Source organism: Gymnoscopelus braueri (genome assembly GCF_963280865.1).
Source record: "Gymnoscopelus braueri genome assembly, chromosome: 5".
NCBI classification, from domain to species: domain Eukaryota; kingdom Metazoa; phylum Chordata; class Actinopteri; order Myctophiformes; family Myctophidae; genus Gymnoscopelus; species Gymnoscopelus braueri.
This window is the reverse complement of record NC_137606.1, coordinates 7,107,509-7,132,940: the sequence shown is the minus strand read 5'-3', so window position 1 is coordinate 7,132,940 and position 25,432 is coordinate 7,107,509. Positions and strand designations below refer to the sequence as shown.

Sequence of the window (25,432 nt, the reverse complement as noted above, 5' to 3'; positions counted from 1 at the left end):
TTTATGTTATCTGTTAGCACGCTGTGTGTAGCCACCCTATCGTATGTTCTTTCTTTATTTATTTTAGAACGCTGTGGTTGTATAATCAGTGGTGGAAAAAGTACAAACAATTTTTACTGAAGTAAAAGTGTCAATACTGCAATGCAGAAATACTCTGTTAGGGCGCGCTCCCACCGCACTTTTATTTTACCTCTGGGGCAGAATCTGCCAATGCTTTGTCAATGTAAATTGTCGCGCAGACCTTGCATTTATCCGCTCTACACGACTTGACAATTTGAAGCATAAAACTGCTGGAGGCAGGAGCTGCTTTTCCCCCTCTGTCCAATCGGGTGAGTGGAAGGCGGACCGTCCCAAAACTCAGGAAGCACCATGGTGCTCAAGGCAGAAGGCGGTGCGGGCTACGGGGAGGGTCCTGAAAGTGAGTGACAGGTGCGTCACTCCCGTTTTTTAGAATCCGCTGGCTGCAAAAAACTGTGGCCCTGCACAACCTGCGTTTAACGCTAGCCGACCATGTTTTGGTGGGAGCGCGCCCTTAGAAGTAAAAGTCCGGAATAAAAAAAATTGCTCAAGTAAATATACAAAAGTATTGGTATCAAAATGTACTTAAAGAACACACATAGAGAGTACTCATTATGCAGAATGAATGTCCCATTTTACAAGTTTGTATAAAATGTATACAAATCCTTTGAAAATAGCAGATCTACAAGCTCACAATGCACGCATTGTGAGCTTATCGATCGGCTATTTTCAAATGGCCAAAATGTATGTAGGGCTGAAGTGGTTAATGAATGTTTTGTAATAATAATCAAAATCTACAAAGTAACTAGTAACTAAAGTTTTCAAATAATTGTAGTGGAGTAAAAGTACAATATTTGCCTTCTTAGATGTAATATGGAGTAGTAGAAGTAAAAGTACACAAAATTGGATATACTCCAATAAAGTCAACATACCTCAAAATTGTACTTAAGTACGGTACTTGAGTAAATATACTTAGTTACTTTACCACTGTGTATAATCGTTAATAAAATCCTTAGAACACATATATATATATATGTCAGTACTAGAAAGCTAAAGATCTATAGGGATTTACAGCATAGATAGAATAACATAGCTCAGATTATTTAATCATTTTATGGATTGGGGGGGTTGGGATACAAATTGTTTTCTGCCTGAAAATGTCATGAACTGCCCTTCAGAGAAAGAGTACGCAGCAAAGACGTGTCCTCGAGGCAAACAGATGTGTCCCAATAATTGGAGCTGACAGGGAGAAAATGGTTTATGAACCCAAGCGTCGATATTCTGGGGTGAACATTCAGTGAAAATAGCAGATGTACAAGCTCGTTGTGAGCTTGTAGATCTGCTATCTCGGCAAAGAGATTTGGATAAAAGGAGGGGGCATAGAATACAGCCCTAAGGGACTCCAGTTAAAGGGATACTGTAGTTCACCCAAAAAAAATCTTTTTTTCTATTGATTAGTCAAACCCATGGAGACTTGAATTCATGGATATTTGGATGTCGTATTCCTAAGCCAATAATTTGATTACCAGCGGACCGGTAGGCAGCGGTTCTGGTAGGAGACACAAAGGACTCTTTGTGTCTCATTTTTGGCGTGAACTATCGCTTTAACAATAGTTGACCTAAGTATAGGGTTGAAGTGGTTAATTTAAAATATGAGTTACGGCTACAGATGATATAGCCACTGAACACAATGATATTACACATTTCCCTAAAGTCTTTGAACTTATAACACACTTCAATGTGGAAACAAAAGTGCAATGCTGTGCAATAAAACAGAAGAAAACTAACAAACACAAATAAATATATAAAATGCACACACACACACACACACACACACACACACACACACACACACACACACACACACACACACACACACACACACACACACACACACACACACACACACACACACACACAATTACATAATGCTATTGTTGGTGTTCATGTAATTAACACACGGTTCAACAGATGGCATAATTAGAATAAAATTGCATCATCCCTTTTCATTTATCCACCCTATGAGAAGTCCTGGGCAAGCTGTTGATTAGCCCTGAACACAGGCAATAACAACTTCCTAGATAAAAACGCCTTCGACTGAAGTTTGTCATTGTGAGCGTAATGTGTGAATGCGTGGGACAACCCGGGGAGTGGGGGAGGAATAAACACCTCCTTCTGTAATCCATGCACATTATTAGAACAAACACCGCAGGTCTGCTGCCACTTCTTATTCTTTTTAAGCCATTTAGACCGGGGAACGCATGTGTGGCTATTCAAAAATAGCAGATCTGCAAGCTCATAGCGCGGCACTGAGTGCCACGCCATGAGCTTGTAGATCTGCTATTTTGGAAAAATCTTGAAGATTTGTGCTCAATTTTACTCAAATCTTAGGGTCCCTGGAACAAAATATTTTGAGATGGGGGTCCACGGCCAAATACATTTTGGGGGTCCTTGACATGAAGAGTTTGAGAATCACTGATATTATAGCAACAACATAAGTGTTTCAGAAAACTGTTAGGATTTAGAAGACGTGTGTAGAATTCCCCAGAAGAAAAGATTTGAGTTACAAATGTTTGCATTAAAAAGATATATATATATTCAAAGATTTGCACAAACTTTCACGATAAAAAAAAAAAAGCAGATCTACAAGCTCATAGCGCGGCACTCGTGCCGGGCTATGAGCTTGTAGATCTGCTTTTTTTGAATAGCCAAAGAAATCTAAAAATGACACAGTCTTTCCCGGTTTAAATGGGTTAAAACACAACAAAAGACTGTTTGCCACTGCCTTTGATGGAGTTACTTTTCTTTTTTTCTTTTCCTTTCTCTTCTGCACTGTAACTGTTATTATTCTCTTTTTTTTTTTACTTCTTTTGTTTTATGCATCCTAATGTCATTGTATAATTGTGTTTCCTTTGCTTGATGTTCTATGTGAAGCACATTGAACTGCCTTGTTGTTGAAATGTTCTTCACAGTACCAATACAACTGCCTTGCCTTGCCATTAAAAAGGGATAGTTCAGTTTTCGTATACATCACACATCCCTTCACATGGTTCTTGTGAAGCTTGAACACCGTTTTAAAATCGAAGTAGAACAGGTTGACAACTTACAAACACATCGGTCTCACTTTATCGGGACAATAAAGGCGGTTTTGATCAACACATCACTTCTATCCGTCCACAAAGCAAAGACTCCATCTCATCTGTAAAAGCTCAGAGCACTGTCTGTTTCCCAACACCTCTTGCTGTTATACTCTTAAAAAAAAGCATAATTCAAGCCATCAATGGCAACAAAACAAACGTATCAACTTCACACATATACTGCTGCCTCCAAAGTCATTGTCCTTCCCACACCCAAACTCTCTTGACATGAAAGACATCACACATCTAGCGCTAACAATAGCAGATGACACTGATCACCCCCTCACAATTGTCTCACTTCACAATGATGCCATCTGGACGGAGATGTAGAAGCTGGGAAAATGTCAGAATAAACGTTTGCAGGAGTTTCTTTTACTGGGTCATTACGGCATTAACCCATTAAAACCGGGAACGGTGTAACCACTTATTAACCATGTAACCATTATTTTATATACTGCATACTTACATACTACAAGTTCATAGCCACACTGAGCTTGTAGATCAATTATTTTTTTTAATTGGAAATTTGTGCAAATCTTTGAATATATATACATTTTTAAAGCAATTTTTTTAGCTCAAATCTTTGCATCTGGGGGTCCCTGGAACAACATATTTTGAGATGGGGGTTTGCGTTCTAAATCCTAACAGTATGTTACTATATCAGTGGTGCTCCAAATTTTTCATGTCAAGGACCCCCAAAATGATTATGTATTTGGCCACTGACCCCCATTTCAAGATATGTTGTTCCAGGAACTCCCAGAAGCACAGATCGGATTAAAAAATGTTCGCTTTGGAACATATTGAAAGAGTTGCACACATTTTCACGTAAAAAAAAAAAAATAGCAGATCTGCTATTTTTTTTAATAGCCAAAGAAATCTAAAAATGACACAGATGCTTTCCTCCGATCTTTATGGATTAAACAACAGCGCCTCGCTTGAACAGCTAGGCTGTGAAAAACTAATATCCCTCTGGAACAATAAAGTCTAATCTAGCCTTTCAGATACTGGATTCAGCTAGAGCCAGTATCAGATATACTGCAGTCGTTTCCCGACCTTATCTGGATCAGGGCCTACTTGGAAATCTCAAAGGCCCAGATGGGTGGACCGTGTGCATTTTTCAGAGCATGTTTACTTTAACACATTCCATGCCAGAGTTTAATATCATAATGTACTCACCAGTGCCAGCGATTTATTGTTTTTTTGTTTTTTTCACGTCGCCACAGACATTGCTAAATACCTTAAAATCGCGCGTTAAACTGTTTGTAAACACACAGGGGATCTGTGTGAGACGCCCACCGTTTCGATCTGCGATCCGCCATCTTGAAGCTACAGCGGTTTATGTTAGACAGCGATCAGCGATGAGAAAAACAACAACCGAGAAAATTGAGATTTAGTTTCCGCTTTAGAGTGGAGGCGGATGGGAGCGAAAATCTCCGGATACGGATAATTCCGTTTCCGGTGGTGCTACAATGAAATGTGTCGTGGCGAACGAGGCCTACAATGAAATGTGAACCTGCGAGTAAAAAAAAAAGAGAAAAAAGACCACTTCGCGTAAATCAACGCGACTGGCACGCTGCGCAATTAAGTAGGTTCGCGTAGATCGACGCGATTGGCACTCGATGTGTTAATGATCAATCGATACATCGTGTTCCGGTCTTGGATCAATGGAACTAACATACTACACTTTAAGTTCCTATTTATCGGTATCACAATGAACAGCCTTTAAGAAGAAATTAATATGTTGTGTTTTGTTTTACACACACACACACACACACACACACACACGCACGCACGCACGCACGCACGCACGCACGCACGCACGCACGCACGCACGCACGCACGCACGCACGCACGCACGCACGCACGCACGCACGCACGCACGCACGCACACACGCAGGCTGATATACTAGAATGAGCTGGCTACAGTTAACCTGACTCTGTCAAATGGAAGAAGCTTGCGACACACATTTTGTTTCACAGCCTACTTATGCAAATGAGATTTCCGGAGGGAGGGGGTTTACCACGCTAGGCTACAGTAGCCTATTCTTCCTTTGAATACAAGAACGCTTGCCCCAAAACACGCTCGCCCCGGGTCAAATCCGGCAACCTCAGAACGGTCGCCACCAGGTATTCCTAAACGTAACCTCAGTAAAACTATACCTAAACCTAACCTTATTCCTAAACATAACCCCAGTAAAACTATGCCTAAACCATACCTTATTCCTAAACATAACCTCAATAAAACTATGCCTAAACCATACCTTATTCCTAAACATAACCCCAGTAAAACTATGCCTAAATCATACCTTATTCCTAAACATAACCTTAGTAAAACTATGCCTAAACCATACCTTATTCCTAAACATAACCCCAGTAAAACTATACCTAAACCTAACCTTCTCCTCCACTTGATCTATGCAGACACTGTGCTGAATACGCCATGAGGACCCCTTATTTTATTCATGCACACCACTGTTTGGGTTAAATCAGGGACCATTGATTGCCAATCAGACGCATCTCGCGGCTCAGCCTTCTCCCCCTTGCATTTCAATCACCTGTGCCTCTCAGCCAGTATACCATATACACACAATGCCAATACTCTTGTCAGCATCTTCCTTCTTTGTAAAAGAAAGAAAGTGAGTTGAAGGGAGAAGGTGCCCCTCTTCAATTTATTAGCAAAATAAATGTCACACTTAGCCTTAACACAGCCCTATTCCAAGCTGGACGTTTAAAGTGGAAAGTCAAATATAGAGTTATGAGCTCACACTGAAGTAAGTGACACTTTGGATGAAAAGAAAAATACAGTGAATTGTCACAGCGGGATGTGTTCAAAACTAAAGGAGGAAAGTTTCCTGAGACAATGTTGTTTCCTGAGAAATGGGGATGTTTACTTTATCTTCAATCTATTAGCATGTCCATTCCACCCCCCCCCCCCATATAGTATATTTATTAACCCAATATTAGAAATAAATCTGTTTATTCAGAGTATATCAGACTACAATTCCACAGCAACACAATGTGAATGCATGAACATACCTAACATCTTCAGTTCAGCATTGGAATAGATGTATAAACATACCTAAAACCTTCAGTTCAGCATTGGAATAGAGGTATAAACATACCTAAAACCTTCAGTTCAGCATTGGAATAGATGTATAAACATACCTAAAACCTTCAGTTCAGCATTGGAATAGATGTATAAACATACCTAAAACCTTCAGTTCAGCGTTGGAATAGATGTATGAACATACCTAAAATCTTCAGTTCGGTATTGTAATAGATGTACTGTATGAACATACCTAAAACCTTCAGTTCAGCGTTGGAATAGATGGCGCCGTACTTATTCTCTGCCACACACTGATACATTCCCGAATCTTCCAGCCGCACGTCACGGATGACCAGCTCCCCGTTCAGCTCCTCTACTCTGTTCCACTGAGACAAGGAGCAGGACCAGGCGTTATGGTGAGATACAGCAGTGGTTCTCAACCGTTTCAGACCAACACCCCCCAAAATTATCATATTTGAACTGGGCATTGGTTCTCAAAGTGGACCCCCAGGGGTCCTTGAGGGTTCCAGGGGTTCCCCAGTGAAATAACCAGCTATGTAAGCCCTATTTTATACTTGAAATATTAGCTCTAATAGCTTGGCTATTTTATCTTTAAGACATGCCCAAAATAGGGACACCAGTTTGAAAGAGATTAATTTAATTACTGTGGTGAAGTTGAATCTGAATGAAGCTGAATGAGTAGTTCACCCCCCAAAAAATACTTATTTTCTATTAATTACACACCCCATGAAGCTTTGAATTCATGGAGAACTTTTAGGTTTTTTGTCGCATTCCTAAGCCAATAATTTGATGACCAGCGGGTCTCTCCGGTAGGAGACACAAAGAGTCTCCTTTGAGTCTCCTACCGGAGAGACCGCTACAAAACCGCGACAAAAACAAAAACGTCTCCATGAATTCAATGCTTCATGGGGTGTGTAATTGATAGAAAATCAGTCATTTGTTGGGTGAACTAGTCCTGTAATCACAGGTTGACAGTGAGTGAAATGCATGCAGAAAACACCAATTCCACCCATTGTTTTACATCAGTAAACCTGTGATGTGACAATTAAGTTGATTCTGATTCAACCTATAGTAGTGTAGAATTCTGTACTAAATCTAATCTAACAGACATCTACTCTTATGGGGGTCCCTGGCACTAAATCTTTTCAAATGGCGGTTCACGGCTTAATACGTATCGATCGTGTGTGTGTATACGTATCGATTTTGGGGGTCCTTGACATGAAATTGTTTGAGAACCACTGAGGTACAGCAGATATGGAACAAGCAAACACACGCACACGCACACACACACACACACACACACACACACACACACACACACACACACACACACACACACACACACACACACACACTGCAGGTGAAGGGAAACCCCCCTTTGTAATGGGAACAGAGAGACGCGCGTACAATTTTGCGCTGCGTCCACGTTTTTTTCCCGCTTCCCGTCAGGAATAATTCAGATGTTTTTTCGGAGGAGTCATCGATAAAAAGACAGGATAATTTGTTTGGTATAGGGGTTTATATATATACGCACCTGGGGGGTCAAGGGCAAACCGTTGCGGAGCCAGCGGTAGGTGGGCCTGGGCCTCCCCGTGGCCTTGCACTCCCACTGCAGCTTCTCGCCGCTATCCATCTGAGTGTCATTAATCATCCTGATCCACTGAGGCAGAGCTTCAACACACAGAAAGAAAGAGAGAGAAAAAGAGATTCAGCGAGGAAAGCCTTCAGAATGTGAGCGGGACACAGGTGCATGCATCTTGGACTGCAGGTGCAGGTGTGTGTGCATGCACTTTAGTTCAGTCGTGGAAAGTAAGTAAGTGTAACTAAGTATTTCCAATTTCCAATACTTCTACTCCACTACATCTCAGAGGCAAATATTGTACTTTTACTCCACTACAATTATTTGAAAACTTCAGTTACTAGTTACTTTGTAGATTTTGTTTATTATTACACAACGTGCATTAACCACTTCAGCCCTATATACATTTAGACCATTTGAAAATAGCCGATCTACAAGCTCACAATGTGTGAGCTTGTAGATCGGCTATTTTCAAAATATGTTTTTATACATTTGAAAACTTGAAATGGGACATTCTGCATAATGAGTACTTTTACTTTTACTCAAGTACATTTTGAGTATTTCTATATTGCAGTATTGATACTTTTACTTATCCCATTAAGACTTGGAATTTAGATTTTAGCACAAAAAATAACATTATTTGACACTTTGGTTATTTTAGAAAAATTGTGAAAATGTTTGAATATATATATTTTTTAAAGCAAACATTTGTAACTCAAATCTTTGCTTCTGGGGGTCCCTGGAAGAAAATATTTTGAGATGGGGGTCCACGGCCAAATACATATACATTTTGGGGGTCCTTGACATGAAAAAGTTTGAGAACCACTGACAGAGTAACACATTTTTTCAAAAAACAGTTTTTAGAAAAAACAGTTTAAAAAAAATAAGACATTTTGTAGAATGGGCCTCAGGTCTTAAAGGAGGAGTTCACCCAAAAAATTACTTATTTTCTATCAATTGCACACCCCATGATGCCTTGAATTCATGGATTTATTTTTGTTTTTGGGGCATTCCTAAGCCAATAATTTGATGACCGGGTGTGTATCCGGTAGGAGACACAAATAATCTACTTTGTGTCTCCTACCGGATACATTAGCCGGTAGGAGTCAGGAATCAAATTATTGGCTTAGGAATGCCACAAAAACAAAAATAAATCCATGGATTCAAGGCTTCATGTGGTGTGCAATTGATAGAAAATAAGTCATTTTTTGGGTGAACTACTCCTTTAATGGGTTAAACAGTATCATCGCTGTCAGGTAGAAACCTTGTATGTCCAAAACCATTACTGAACATAGCCGATCTAGGTTGTTTATTTTCACTACTTTAGCTTGACACTCTTGTATTACAAAGTAGGACATTAAAGGAGTAGTTCACCCAAAAAAAATGCACATTTTCTATCAATTACAAACCCCATGAAGCCTTCAATTCTGTATTTTTTTTTAAATTTTTTCGCATTCCTAAGCCAATAATTTGATGAGGAGACTCAAATGCAGGTCAACTGAGTCGGACTCCGCTGTCGAAAATATATATATTTTTGGGGTGAATTACTCCTTTAAGTGACGAAAAAACATTAACATTTGAAATATGGAGATACAAGCTTTCTGCCCGACAGCGACAATATAATGTTTTTTGTTTCGTTTTTCTTTCATAAAAATATATTTTTTAGTTTTGGGATTTCATATTTTTGCATCATGTTTCCATGTGCTATTCATATATTATTTACCTTTTTTTGTAACCCACTCATGTGTGGTTTTAAAACGTTGAGCGACTGATTGTTCTCATGTAATGACCGTCCATTACCTTTCATGCACCCACGCACAGTGCAGATTGTCCGAATGCTTTGGAATGAGCTGTTCTCACGCAACGAGAGTGTTTTATGTTAGCTTTCATTTTGGCCTATAGGCTAATCAAAACCGTCTGCGGTCATTATACCTTTTTCCTCCTGTTATTCTTGAGCGCCTAACCCTTTCTTCAGTCCCCCCCCCCCCGCATACATATTGTTTCATTTTTTATTTTGATAGTACATTATTCTCATGAATGAATACAACAATTATAAATACATACATACATAAATCACTGTGCAGAAACAATATTGTCAATGTAAAACAATGTGCGTGAGCATTAATCATGTCCGGTAAATCAGCTCAAGTAACCTCCAGAAAAGACAAAAAGCTCCCTGAGGAACTGCTGCTGTCCATGGTCATACACTTCTCTCTCTCTCTGTGTGTGTGTGTGTGTGTGTGTGTGTGTGTGTGTGTGTGTGTGTGTGTGTGTGTGTGTGTGTGTGTGTGTGTGTGTGTGTGTGTGTGTGTGTGTGTGTGTGTGTGTGTGTGTGTGTGCGTGCGTGCGTGCGTGCGTGTGTGTGTGTGTGTGTGCACACGTGCGTGCGTGCGTGTGTGTGTGCTTCTATTACTATACTTGTGAGGGCCAAATGCCCCCACAAGTATAGTAGAATTAAGAGAAAACGTTGTTTTATGGTTAAAAAACGGGGAGTTGGAGTTAGTGGTGGAATTAGGCAATTAGAGGATATATTTAGGGGCAAGAGTCATGCCTGATTTATACCTACAGCTGCGTGCTGGCGTCCCGCACCGAAGATAGCCGATCTGCAAGCTCACAACAGCTTGTGAGCTTGCAGATGGGCTATTTTTAGGTTTAGGTGATGATGTCCTCACAAATATAGTAAAGCAAACGCGTGCGTGCGTGCATGAGTGTGTGCGTGTGTGTGCGTGTGTGCGTGCGTGCGTGTGTGCGTGCGTGCGTGCGTGCGTGCGTGCGTGCGTGCGTGCGTGCGTGCGTGCGTGCGTGCGTGCGTGCGTGCGTGCGTGCGTGCGTGCGTGCGTGCGTGCGTGCGTGCGTGCGTGCGTGCGTGCGTGAGATCGGGGAGGGTGGGCAGAGATAATGAAGTGCCTCAGCCTTGGTAGGATAGCGTTTTCAAGGCCCTGTGATCCTTGGCATCTTCCATTCTCTCCACATCACAGGCGGAGAAGGGAAACTCATTTGTAGCGGGCTCACGCTGGACGTAATTTGCACAGGTCAGCTGGTAGTTTGAACTTCCATTGTGCACAGGGACCTTCCTGACCATAATCATTCAATCAAACCATGCAGAAGAGGAACGGGGAAAAAAAGAGAAGGTGCATTTGCCATATGCAAGAGGAGAGCGGTTACACGTGCCTGGAATGCACCATGGAGCTCTGTCTCTGCTGGCTCTCTTTGAGACTTACAGGAACTAAGTGAACCGTGTTAACCCTTTAAGACCGGGAACGCGTCTGTGTCGTTTTGGATTTCTTTGGGCTATTCAAAAATTGCAGCTCTACAAGCTCGTAGCGCTATAAAAGATTGTAGAGCCTGCTATTTTAGAACATTTTTTAAAATGTGTGCAAATCTTGGAATATAAACATTTTTTTAAAGTGAACATTTGTAACTCAAATCTTTGCTTCTGAGGTTTCTACAAATGTCTTCTAACTCCTAACAGTTTTTTGAAAAAACTTATGTTGCTATGATATCAGTGGTTCTCAAACTTTTTCATGTCAAAATGATAGGTATTTGGCCAGAGACCCCCATCTCAAAATATGTTGTTCCAGGGACCCCCAGAAACAAAGATTTGAGTGAAATAATTTCACTTAAAAAAATATATAAATATATATTCAAAAATGTGCCCAAAATGTTTAAGATTTTGCAAAAATAGCAGATCTACAAGCTCATAGCGCGGCACTCGGTGCCGCGCTATGAGCTTGTAGATCTGCTATTTTTGTATAGCCAAAGTATAAAATAATGGTTAAAGTGGTTACACAGATGCGTAGCCCGGTTTGAATGGGTTAACATATTTCACAGGTTCTGGGTTTGTTTCCATACGCTACGGCTCCGTTTCTGAGGTTAGGTTCTCAGAAGCTAATGTGGGCCGTGTGTGGTATAACCCTGAACTCAGAAGTTATACATGAGAGAAAAATAAAACAGCTTTTGTACTTTTACTCAAGCACATTGTGCATTCTGGACTTGTAATTGTAACAGAGTATTTCTACATTGCGGTATTGATACTTTTACTTAACACATTGAGTGCCAAAAACGAGAATCCATCTACGTTTTTTCAATGTTTTATTTTTTTTCCCCACATGGAAATCACTCTGCAATGGCGGATCGCGGTAGAAATATTATTGTTCCAGTCGTTATACGGGACCCTCGGCCATCGCCCAGACACCCTTTGTTTACATCCGGGTCCTTGTGGAGGCTTCTATAGCTCTAAAAAAGATCGAATGCCGCGCTATGAGCTTGTAGATCTGCTATTTTTGAGAAATCGTGAAAATGTGTGCAAATCTTTGAATATATATATTTTTAAAGCAAACATTTGTAACTCAAATCTTTGCTTCTGGGGGGTCCCTGGAACAAAACATTTTGAGATGGGGGTCCGCAGCCAAATACATATACATTTTGGGGGTCCTTGACATGAAAAAGTTTGAGAACCACTGACATAACAACATAAGGTTTTTCCAAAAAGCTGTTAGGATTTAGAATGTAGAATCTGAACCTCAGGCCATAGTGGGTTAAAAAAAAAACTCTGGCACTCGATGTGTTTAGTAAAAGACATGGAGTAGTATTGTTCCCACTACTGCCTATACTGTATCCATGTGAGCTCATCTCAAGACGATTGATTCTTCCGTGTACTCTGAAGTGAAAAGAACACGATGTTACATAAAGAACAGTGGACTGACTCACTGAAGACCTGCAGATGCCCTTTGAACGCTGTGCCTCCCCTCGGGTTCTCGGCCTTGCACTCGTACGTTCCCGAGTCCTCCAGCTGGATGTTGGGGATCTCCAGCACGGCCTGGGACTTCCGCAGACGGGCTTTCGCCGGGATGTTGCCATTGATCTTCCTCCATGTGATGGTTGGAACAGGACTGGAGGGGAAGAGGAGAGATGGGCTGTGTTATAGCACACTCTGCAATATATCCTCGGTTTTCAGTTAAAGGTGTAGTTCACCTAAAAATTGTTATTGAAAATATTTTCTATCAATTACACACCCCATGAAGCCTTGGATTCATGGAGATTTGTTTATGTTTTTGTCGCATTCCCGAGACAATAATTTGATGACCGGCGGAGTCGAGTCTTATTATTATTATAATTATTGGCTTAGGAATGCGAGAAAAACAAAACAATTATAATAAATTAATTGATAGAAAATAAGATTTTTTTTGGGTGAACTACTCCTTTAACTCTGAGAGTGTACAAATGGAACCAAATGGACCCGTAAAGGGTCCATTTGGTTCCGTTTGTACACTCTCAAGAGTTACAAATGGATAAATTGACGCTAGGATTTTACAGTGCATCTATATGCCGTATTTGTACACAGCGAAATAGCCTACAGTGTTTGTTTAATTAAAGGTAGTGTATAAAGTGATATTTTGTGGTAAAACAATAAAGGTGTTGTTAAAAAGTTACTGTAGTCTCATACTGATAATAGTGTGTTTGTTCTGTAACAGGGGCCAGGGCTCTACCATGCATGCAATTTCCTCCAGTCAGGAGAGATTATCCATTTCTAAGCTTCAATATCATAGTATTCCAATTTGAATGTGGTCTGCTCATTTATTCATTTAATCACTTCCAATTTCACTTGTTTATCCATTATGCTGTGTGAGATCTCTCTCCTGATTGGATGAAATTGGAATCCCGACCTGAGCATGTATTTTCTGTTTACTAGAGAGCTGGAGAGATGGGGAAACCCCTTTTGATGAACAAACAACCTATATAAAGTATTACTATAGGAATATAGAGCTACTTAACACTTACTTTAACACACAAATATCACTTATAGTACCACTCTCACAGGTCCATTTGGTTACATTTGTACGCTCTCCGTTAAAAAATTACGCTGAGGATGTGTTAATTAAACTTATTTAGTGTTCTTTTAACTCTGAAAGTGTCAGCATTGACCCATTGAAAAGTAAAAACTAGTTCAATTGACACAGCAAGTCTGGCACCACGGAATGTTTTGCATCCGTGCTGCGTTCAATGACGATCTGATCGTCTCTCAATAATTCATCATTCTTTGTGTTCTTCAAAGACAAGAGCTCTGCCCGCAGATATCATCATTAAGGAGGAGAAATCAAACGCTGCCAAAATGTACACCATGACCTCCATCACTATGGGCGTGACTATAGTCACACACACACACACACACACACACACACACACACACACACACACACACACACACACACACACACACACACACACACACACACACACACACACACACCAGGTAACACTTTTTAATCATGTTTAATTCCACTCCTTGCAGTGCTATGATATACTAGCGCAGGGGTATTCAACTAGATTAGGCAGGGGGCCACAATAGTGAAATGAATTGAAGTCGGGGCCACAAGGCCGTGCACAGAAATGAACAAAATGTTCATGGTTAACCGTTTCACCGTTTGTTGTGTGATAGGACACAACAATGGACATTTATGTCCAATATGGTAACTTATTAGGGCCTGCTTAATACTGCATTCATGCATTTTGATGTTTGATAGGATCATTTCTGTGCCAGTCCTTTATAGTGCACAGGCTTAGATTTTGATATTACGGAAATAGGAAGTAGATATGTCAGTGTGTTCTGTTCACGGGTCATTGGCATGGAAGTGTCTGTGCGGTAAGAGTATTAGAGGCAGGCTGGCAAGGTGAAGTGTTTACATGTTCGTATGAATGAAAGGTTTTTGGTTCGAGCACCCGGTGGATAAGAGCACAAGCTCTTATTATGTGTTTGACGTTAATGAAGGTGGAGTAGATGACAAAATCCAAGTGAATTATTTCTTTGGTGTAAATGGACAACATCCACTCAAGACCCCGAAATAGATACAAATGATGGTTTGTGATAGATGAACTGCACTCAGAACTCATCTGTTGTGCTCTTGTATGTTGATGCGCCGCTGAAATGTAGCGATGTTGCCAAGCCAGCTACATGGTGGAAAAAGAAATTGCTGAACTACTTGAAAGCTACAATATTCTGAAAGTAGTGAGAAGTAGTAGAAGTAGGCAACATTTCTGGCTGTTTTGTTTGTACTATGAAAAGGTCATTATACTTTTACTTGTGATACTTGTACTTTTACTTTTGATACTTAAATAAAATTTAACACCAGATACTTTACTTGAGTACATATGAAGTGAGCTCTATTTTCTTATGGGAGATTTACTCACCAAAGATTACATTTACCCACATTTGGGTTCTTGCAGCAGTCTTGACTGCAAATGCAGTACTGGTGGGTTTTAATTTAGGACCCTGAGTGAATCACTAACATTCCTCCATTCTAAATAATAGCCTACATTCTATTCTTATCGGTTGATGGTTGATTAACCATAAACAAGCTTTGGTTAACGGTTATGAAAAACATTCAAAATGGTCATCCTGTACAACCAACCACCTAATAATAATTGTGTACATTTATTTTTAAATTGGAATATAGAATGTGTTCCAGGGGCCACAAGAAAGCTCTACTGGGGCCGGATTTGGCCCGCGGGCCACCAGTTGAATATCACTGTACTAGCGCTATAATAGCACTGAATAGACAATAGACACACACACACACACACACACACACCCCTACATACTTGGTTGAGATATTTCCCTCTACACCAAATCTCTTCGCCAAAATGTAATTAAGTAGTGCTGCCCACAGAGGAGCGCAGGGGGGGGGGGGGGGGGGCAGTTAGGGTTAAGTGTCTTGCTCATGATGGACGCCTAGACACATTGCTAGAGCCGGGAATCAAACCTGGGACCTTTTGCTTCCTAGAATGCCCATTCAGCTATGGCAGGGGTGGGCAACTTTGATGACGGAGAGGGCCACTATATTTCCACATTCACTTCCAGAGGGACATATTGCATATTGTCGGGCAGACACCTCTTATGTTCGTATTTTAACTATTTTCGTAAATTAATGCCGTACTTCGCCATTCTATGTCACACAAAAGTAGCAAAAATAGCCGATCTACAAGCTCAAAACGTGTCGGAGTGCGACGCGTTTTGAACTTGTAGTTCTGCAATTTTTTGCTATTTTTAGAATTGGAATCCTGATATTTTTTTTTTGGCTTGAATTGGAATCCTGAAAATTAAAAATAATCATTTAGTTATACTTATGTTAACTTTATGAACTTAAATACAAATACATTGGATATAAAAAAGACAACAGAATTTTTATACTAGTCACTAAGCTACATAATATAGACTGAAGTAATTGAAGCGGGTTATGTTTGCATGTTTGGAATTGTAACAGCTGAAATCAATAATATATCAGTATGCCGATATTAACCTGTGGGCCGCATTAAGTGAAGGTGGGCACCGCATGTGGCCCCCGGGCCGCCAGTTGCCCATGTATGAGCTATGGCCACCACTAAAATAACCGTTTCTTCACTAAAATAAGACCCGGATTCAAGCTTTAAAGAGCGATATGTAAAGCAGAACACGTCCTCTCGTGCACTTTTCAACCTGGACTTGTTTAAAGTTCCGAGAAACAAACCAATACATAAATCAATGCAAATTTGAAAACATGATTTGAGATCCAGTAGACAGATTGTGACCTGACCCTACTGCGTGTGAATTCATTTTCATGGTTACGTTGGTAAGATATGAACCCATGAAGACCTTTTTCATTCACTCGAATGATCTACTTACCAACTGAGCCACGCTGATATCTAACTGATATCGTCTCTGTTGGGTGGAAACCTCATTATGTCCAAAACTGTAACTTTTCCGGATACAAATTTAAAAAGTATCAAAAGTAGCAGATCTACAAGCTCGAAACATGTCGCTTCGCGCCACGTTTCGCGCTTGTAGACTTAGAGTGAAGCTGTAGTATGATCAAGTAGGGCGTTAATTTAGGAACAAAAAAGGCAGAATCTGGGGAATCGGGGATCGGAGGTTTCTGCCCGACAGCAACGATATTCAAGGTGTTCGGAGGAAACACCACCGACCTGTACTCAAGTACTGTACTTAAGTACAACGTTGAGGTATTTGTACTTTACTTGAGCATTTACAATTTCCCATACTTTTACTTCTACTCCACTACATCTCAGAGGCAAATATTGTACTTTTACTCCACTACAATTATTTGAAAACTTTAGTTACTAGTTATTTTGTAGATTTTGATTATTATTACAAAACATACAATAACCACTTCAGCCCTATATCAATTTCGGCCAATTTGACAATAGCCGATCTACAAGCTCAATGCGTCGCATTGCGACGCATTGTGAGCTTGTAGATCTACTATTTTCAAAAGATTTGTAAATATTTTAAACGTGCGAGTACTTTTTTCCACCACTGGTTCCGAGGCAACACTACCGACACTATTCAAGTCAGGTTACCGCACCAGTCAGGGAGATTTTTTATGATTAGTGTCAGCACCAAAGCCCCATCCATCACAGCACGCTCCTATAGATCCACATGATAGATGTGTGGCAGCACGGACGTGCAGAAAGGTAGAACGTCTCACTACATTGTGTCGGCTAGTATGACCACTGACAGGCCAGTAAGAGATGGAAATGTGACATCATAGACGGCTCCAGCACACCCATCAATCAAACCAGGTGGAGATGGGAACGGGGCATAGCCGTAGCTTTTACATTCTGTTTTTTTTTATCTGATCAGAATTCACAACGAGGAAACAGTGGAAAAAGTACTATTTCACTTCAAAATGTGCTTGAAGTACCAAAAGTAAAAGTACTCATTATGAATGTCCCATTTCATGTTTTCAAATGTATACAAATATTTTGAAAATAGACGATCTACAAGCTTACAATGCGTTGCATAGTGACGCATTGTGAGCTTGTAGATCGGCTATTTTCAAATGGCCGAAATCTATATGGCTGAAGTGGTTAATGTATGTTTTGTGATAATAATCTAAATCTACAAAGTAGTAACTACAGTTTTCAAATAATTGTAGTGGAGTAAAAGTACAAAATTTGTCTCTGATATGTAATGGAGTAGAAGTAAAAGTGTTGGAAACTGGAAATACTCAAGTAAAGTACAAACACCAAAAAATATGACTTAAGTAAAGTACTTGAGTACATGCACTTAGTTACTTTCCACCACTGGAGGAAACTGGCACGTGTCCTGGCATATGAGCTGTGACGCATTGGTTCTCAAATTGGGGTCCGGGTGCCCCACCACGGCGGGTCCTTGAGGGGGTTCCAGGGGGTTGCCAGTTAAATTGTTGGTCATTGTTCACATGGCACTGGCAGCAGCAAAAGATACAAAGGTACAGAGTGTCGCAGAATATCTGCTGCTGTGTCGCTGTTGAATTGCTGATCGACACATTTGTTGACGTCAAACAGGCATCCGGCGAGCGAGACAAAAATAAAGCAGCAATAATACGGGGCCAGTGAATGAAGAAGAGAGAGAGAGAGAAAGAGAGAGAGAGAGAGAGAGAGAGAGAGAGAGAGAGAGAGAGAGAGAGAGAGACGTAATAGATTCATTGAGAGAGAGAGAGAGAGAGAGAGAGAGAGAGAGAGAGAGAGAGAGAGAGAGATGGAAACGGAATAGATTGAAGAGAGAGAGAGAGAGAGAGAGAGAGAGAGAGAGAGAGAGAGAGAGAGAGAGAGAGACACACATGGAAACGGAATAGTTTGAAGAGAAAGAGAGAGAGAGACATGGAAACGGAATAGATTGAAGAGAGAGAGACATGGAAACGGAATAGATAGAAGAGAGAGAGATGGAAACAGAATGGATTGATTGGACATCTCAACCTATTGCCATTAACAAGAATCGAACCCTCAACCTTCGGATTGACAGGCTGCAACACTACCTATAGTGTTATAGCTTTGTCCAGGCTGAACTTGTCTGTTGAAGATAATAAACTCTTGCCTTCTGTCATGAACCAAGCCCCTGTTTCACTAACACTAAGATCACTCGTTCACAAACCATTTACCAATAGAGAAATTGTATGTCTCCTCGGAGCCAATCTACAAGCTCAGAAACACGTTGCTATCTGAAAAGTTTTGAGATTGTAGATCAGCTATTTTCAGAATGAAGTATGTCATACATTGCAAGAACATACTCTCAAATAAGCATTTCAGGTTATCTTTAACAATTGCACAAGCATTAATTGACACAATCATGTTGTGTGCAATGCAACTTAAATGAAGTCTGCATCAAGTGAGGCTTGAACTGGCGACCTTGAGGTTTTAAGGCACGCGCTCAGGGGAGAAGCCATTGGACCAACAGACCAGAACCAGTGAAAAAGGAAATCACACAGATGATACAAGTTTCACGCAAATAACTGAAAAATCCTGGGTTTAAGTGTTTTTCAAACTGCTCAAAATTGCAATCTAAGGGCGGAGCTTACTGGTCAAAGTGATACATGTGGTCCTCATGAGTCAAGGCACAAGTGTAAGCAAGTTTCACGACTTTCGGCCAAACGAGGCATGACTTATGCCTGTTTAAAGTTTCTATTTTCAAAAAATTGCTATAGCGCCCCCCTTTGGCCAATTAGAGTAAGATTAGTTTCAGTGATATTTGGAATGACCCTCTACATTACTGCAAAGTTTCAAATAAATGTGAGTCTGCGTGTATGTGTTAGGGGCAGATGAATAATTGTCATAAAACTGCAATATTCACTGCAATATAAAGCTTCATTTTTTCACTTAGAAAAAATCCGCTCCCACCGTTTTGTCGGCATAGGTCCAAAGTTCTTGTGTAAAACGTTTCGTGCAGATTACTCAAAAATCCCAGGAGGAGATTTCATATAATTCAAAATGGTGGGAGATCTAAAGGTCAGAGGTCAAAAGTCAGAGTGTGAAAGTTGTTCAGCATGAGGAGACGCATATGTGTATTGAAGTTTCATGGCTGTAGGTCAAACAGGGCATAAGTTGTACCTGTTCAAAGTTGGCATTTTCAATTGAGTGCTACAGCGCCATCTTTTGACGAAAGATTGTGAGAATTATTTCTTGAACGTTTTTCATGACCATCTATCATATGGCTGAGTTTCGTAAAAAGCGTATGCACGGTTCAGCCAGAACTGCGAAAAGTGGCAGAAGAAGTAGAAGAAGAAGAAGAAGAAGAAGTAGATCTGCTATTTTCAAACATTTTGTACTTTTACTTTTGGTGCTTTAAGTACATTTTGATGCCAATACTTTCGTACTTTTACTCATAGTACATTTAGAATTCCGGACCTCCCCTTGTAACAGAGTAATTCTACATTGCAGTATTGATACTTTCACTTAAGTAAAACATTTGAGTACTTTTTCCACCACTGGATAATTCATAATTGTAATCCAACCGCTTTCACCTATTCTAGATAGACATAATAGTCTATTGTTTTCAAAGAATAGTGCAATCTGTGTTTGACAAGCAATGCTTAGCAAGCTGCATTGTTGTCACAGCTACTACCATGTCAGCCAGCCAGGCAGGCAGGCAGGCAGGCAGGCAGGCAGGCAGGCGGGGAGACAAGCCGACCGGAGCAATTCTGCCGAGCGGGGGAGAGGTGAGTGGAGTGTCAAGCACTTGACACTTACCATCTGAAAAGGCCTTTTCTAAACCCCCCTGGGGGTATACAGGGGTAACGGTTCTCCTCACTCCAAAAAAATTAATTTGATGCCACCCGCGTAACATACAGAAAAGAACTCGCCATTGTTCGCTGTGCCTTTTACCTGCCCAATCTCCAACCAATCAATCGGTGAAGATGAACTGTCGTGCAAAACACAGCCACCTTTCTAGCCTGAGATGACAGGGCACAGTTTTTACTACTGTTCCCGGTGACGGTCCGCACAGTGGAGTGGACCGATGACAACCAGCCGTGCCAGGGTGAGGTTTGATTCCCTCCTAAACATTATGAACGTGGGAAACTGTATCCGTATCGCTGGGATATGGAGGCATACTGTATATATGCCTAGGGCTGTCACGATTACAAATTTAAGTTGACGATCAATTGTCACTCAAATAATTGCGATTAACGATTTAATTGTGTGTTTGGCCATTGAATATTACTGGAACATTATGAATACAATTTAAATTTATGTTTGCCTTTTAGGCTTCATAATCAAAAATTGCACAGGGCAGATTATGACAAATAACTTAAATATACAAAGACATTATTGACATAATTTAATCATTTTTATACATGTAAATATAGCAGATCTGCTATTTTTAATATATTCATATTTTAATACGTGAACATTTTTCAAGATGGAAAAGATTCTGACGATTATGCAAAAATAATTGCGATCATCTCAAATAATTATGATTAGACGATTATGTTATAATTGTGAGCCCCATATCCAAACTGCTATCTGTCAATTCTGTGAATTTTACTGCAATATTTATGTAAGTTCTATTTAGTTCTAATTCTGTAAACATCAAACGGCAGCCAGCATAATAAACGGTACTAATAAGACATACTCCACTACATGTCTGTCCTTAACGAGACACTGTCATCCGCTGCTGTACAAAAATCGTATTCTTTATTAATATTTCCCCCGATTTCTTGCTTTGTACCTTTCATGTAGCTTTGTAGCTTTCATTGTCTTTCTGCGAACACAGAGAGCAAGCTCCCAAGACCCATTCCTTTGCCCTTGTGAGTGAACTCGACCAATAAACTGATCCTGACTCTGGGAAAACTGCTGCAGCCATAACCATGCAGTCACATAGTTTGTCTTCCAGTTACCGTAAAATATATATAGAGCACCTCCACGGAGCCTTTGAGATACTTTTGTGTCTTAACTTGTAAAGCTTTTGCGATCGACCTGCAGGTCAAGGTCGCGGATTCAACGGGATCCGATCCGTAAAAAAAAAATGGACAAAGTTACGCCCATAGACTCTACAGACCGTACATGAAGCCTATTTTTCAACGATTTCCATCTTTCTATATCCGGTCCGAATATGCAAATAATAAACCGGAAATTAATGAATGCTATTGGTCACCCGTTCACACACACTATTCAGCCATTCACACACGCATGCACCCATTCAACCACACTATTCACCCATTCACACACACACATGCACCCATTCACACACACTATTCAGCCATTCACACACGCATGCACCCATTCAACCACACTATTCACCCATTCACACACACACATGCACCCATTCACACACACTATTCACCCATTCACACACACACACACACACACTATTCACCCATTCACACACATTCACCCATTCACACACTATTCACCCATCCACACACTATTCAGCCATTCATACACACATTCACCCATTCACACACTATTCAGACACTATTCACCCATTCACACACTATTCACCCATCCACACACTATTCAGCCATTCATACACACATTCACCCATTCACACACTATTCAGACACTATTCACCCATTCACACACTATTCACTCATTCACACACACTATTGACCCATTCACACACACTATTGATGACCCATTCACACACACACACTATTGACCCATTCACACACACTATTGACCCATTGACCCATTCACACACACTATTGACCCATTGACCCATTCACACACACACTATTGACCCATTCACACACACACTATTGACCCATTCACACACACACGCACGCACGCACGCACGCGCACGCACACACACACACACACACACACACACACACACACACACACACACACACACACACACACACACACACACACACACACACACACACACACACACACACACACACACACACACACACACACACACACACACACACACAATTCAGCCATTCACACACACATTCACCCGTTCACACCTGTAGCACTTGCATGGGAAACCAAACATCCAGTCTGAGCAGCAGTGTTGTAGGTCGGCTATTTTCAAAGAATGTTTTAATATATATTGAACATATTCTCTTATGGGGGTCCCTGGCACAACATCTTATCAAAAGAGAGTCCGCGGACTGAAACTGGACGTTTGAATGACTGAAACGAGATAAAGTCTCAGTTTTTATTCTTTGTTGCTCACTCTTACTGTTACTCCCACTTTTCTAATTGTGACCAAAAATGTTTTGTTTCTGTGTGCAAATTCTTATTACAGTAACAACATAGCGCTAGCCTGGATCCAGACCATAGGCCACGCCCACTCTCTGAGGGGACTGCCTCTCTTCACGCTTCAGTCTGATAATCAGGCTAACAAAGAACAACATTTCATTTTATACAAGATGATCAGTGGTGGAAAAAGTACTAAAGTGTTATACTGCAACGTATAGTAGGCTACTGTTACAAGTACAAATCTGGAATTAAAAATTCACTTGAGTAAAAGTACAAAAGTGTTGGTATCAAAATGTACTTAAAGTACCAAAAGTAAAAGTACTAAAATAGCAGATCTACATGCTCACAACGCGTCGCAATGTGAGCTTGTAGATCAGCTATTTTCAAATAGCCTAGGTATAAAATAGGGCTAAAGTGGTTAATGTATGTTTCATAATGTAATAAATCATATCTGCAAAGTAACTAGTAACTAAAGTTTTCAAATCATTGTAGTGGAGTAAAAGTATAATATTTGCCTCTGAGATGTACTGGAGTAGAAGTCAAATGTATAAAAACCTTTTGAAAATAGCAGATCTACAAGCTCAGTAAAAGTATTGAAAATTGGAAACACTCCAGTAAAGTAAACAATGCCTCAAAATTGCACCCAAGTACGGCGCTTGAGTAAATGTACTTAGTTACTTGACACAAATGCTGAGAACCACTAGGTGTATTACAGTGTGCACGTAAACAGTTAGTTGTAGTTTGATTTGTGGGTGCATGACTTTGCTTTGTCTGCATGGGTGGGTGGGTGGGGGGTTCAGTGTGGATGTGTGGGGACCTGTTTGAAGGATGGTTATAGGGTGGGGGCGGGCGGGGGGGGGGGGGGGGGGGCTGTGGTGATAACAGATGGCAAGGTTACATAGGCTAAAACAAGAATGTAGGCCAGCGTGCAGGCTTCACTTCACTGCACGCCTCCTCGGTGTGAAATGCACAGATATGGTGTCGCTGTGAACATGGCGCTGTAAAATGACTGTTTCATTGTGTTTAAAGGTGTCTCATAATGGGCACGATAATGGGTCATAGCGTGTCAGACATAAAAGCAGCTAGAGAAGGTATAATATTAGTATTTATGTCTGGCTGTTGCCTTATTAAGGCTGAATGTTGCTTTCAGAACCACATCTCTGTAATATTGCGTGGAGTGTTTTTTTCGTGTGTCAATTAGTGAGAACTGTAAGGAACCTCCATCCAGGACTAAGATACATCATTATATATCATCAGTGTAATTAGCAAAGCCCTCATGAAAAGATAACATGTAAGACAGTGGTGTCTTGTAGTGGAGTAAAAGTACAATATTTGCCAATATATATAATATAATAGCCAAAGTATAAAATATGGATAAAGTGGTTACACAGATGCGTGGGTTAAAATGGAAACTTGAATCTCCTGCAGGGCTGCACGGTTAACCACAAGTCATTGAAAGTTGCGTTTTTATGTTTTGCAATTATGTACAGTAATTGGGAAACTGGGAAATTAATTCAAACATCTTATTTGGTCTGCCGTTGCACCTTGCCCTTATCGCCTCACCATTGCACAAGTTAATATGAATTAATTTAGTTAATATAACCAGAACACTGTAAAAGCTATCTCCGCATCCAACAGGCTCACAGAGGCCATTATACAGATCATTTGATCAAAGATATAGCACAGCATAACAGATGGAGATTACAAATATATATATATCCCATGAAAATCATCATTATCAACAATTGTGATTAATAAACAAGATAATCTTTGCCGTAATCGTGCAGCTCCTGTAGCTAGGTTACATACAATGAAGAAGAAGAAGAAGAAGAAGAAGAAGAAGAAGAAGAAGAAGAAGAAGAAGAAGAAGAAGAAGAAGAAGAAGAAGAAGAAGAAGAAGAAGAAGAAGAAGAAGAAGAAGAAGAAGAAGAAGAAGATGTTTCGGCTTGGATCAATGATATATAGTTCCTATATATCGGTATCACAATGAAAACTTTTTTATTTTTTTATTTTTATAAAACTAATTACATTCCTCGGTTGGGGTTCTTTGTGCCGTTTTATTTTTCCAGCTGTGAGCACTTTCACTTCTCACACTTATGCACTGACCAAATGGACACTTTTTGGATTGGCATTGCACTGATAAGTATTATGATTTGTTTTATGACGAGATACGGTGAGATACTTATGAAGCACTGGCTGTAATGGACACTTTGTTTGTTTTTTTATCTCCGTTTACCGTTCTGTATTGTTGATGCTTCTTGTTTATGTTTCTTTCCTTTGCCTTGTATTGCTGTACACAACAGTGCTTTTTCTTTTTCTTGCTCTTTACCGGTAACTCTGTTACCTTAACTGCTGTGCCGCCTCTGGGCGACTGAATTCCCCCTCGCGGGATACAAAAGGTATCTTATCTATCTATCTATCTATCTATCTATCTATCTATCTATCTATCTATCTATCTATCTATCTATCTCAGTGAAGTAGAAAACGCTCTGCTGTATCTTTATTGTGTCGTCAACGTTTTGATCAATTAGATCTTCATCAGGACACATATATGAAGATCTAATTGATGAAAACGTTGAGGAAAATACAGCAGAGCTTTATCCCCATCACCAGTGTGCAGTTTATTCTCTTTTCTCTTTTGTGATACTTTTGCTAGTCTTTGCACCTGGG

The 25,432-nt window shown here is 40.4% G+C and overlaps 1 protein-coding gene across 2 annotated transcripts in view; it reads right to left on the bottom strand.

Annotated features, from left to right (window-relative positions):
• The window catches only part of cntn5 (contactin 5), a 380,291-nt gene that overhangs the window by 98,603 nt on the left and 256,256 nt on the right, over positions 1 to 25,432 (bottom strand). For both annotated transcript variants that reach the window (XM_080429360.1, XM_080429359.1), the window contains exons 9-11: positions 12,512 to 12,693; positions 7,757 to 7,893; positions 6,455 to 6,587 (exon numbers count right to left, since the gene is read on the bottom strand). In XM_080429360.1, the coding sequence (XP_080285486.1) occupies positions 6,455 to 6,587; positions 7,757 to 7,893; positions 12,512 to 12,693 (452 nt within the window). The remainder of the gene's footprint in view (positions 1 to 6,454; positions 6,588 to 7,756; positions 7,894 to 12,511; positions 12,694 to 25,432) is intronic.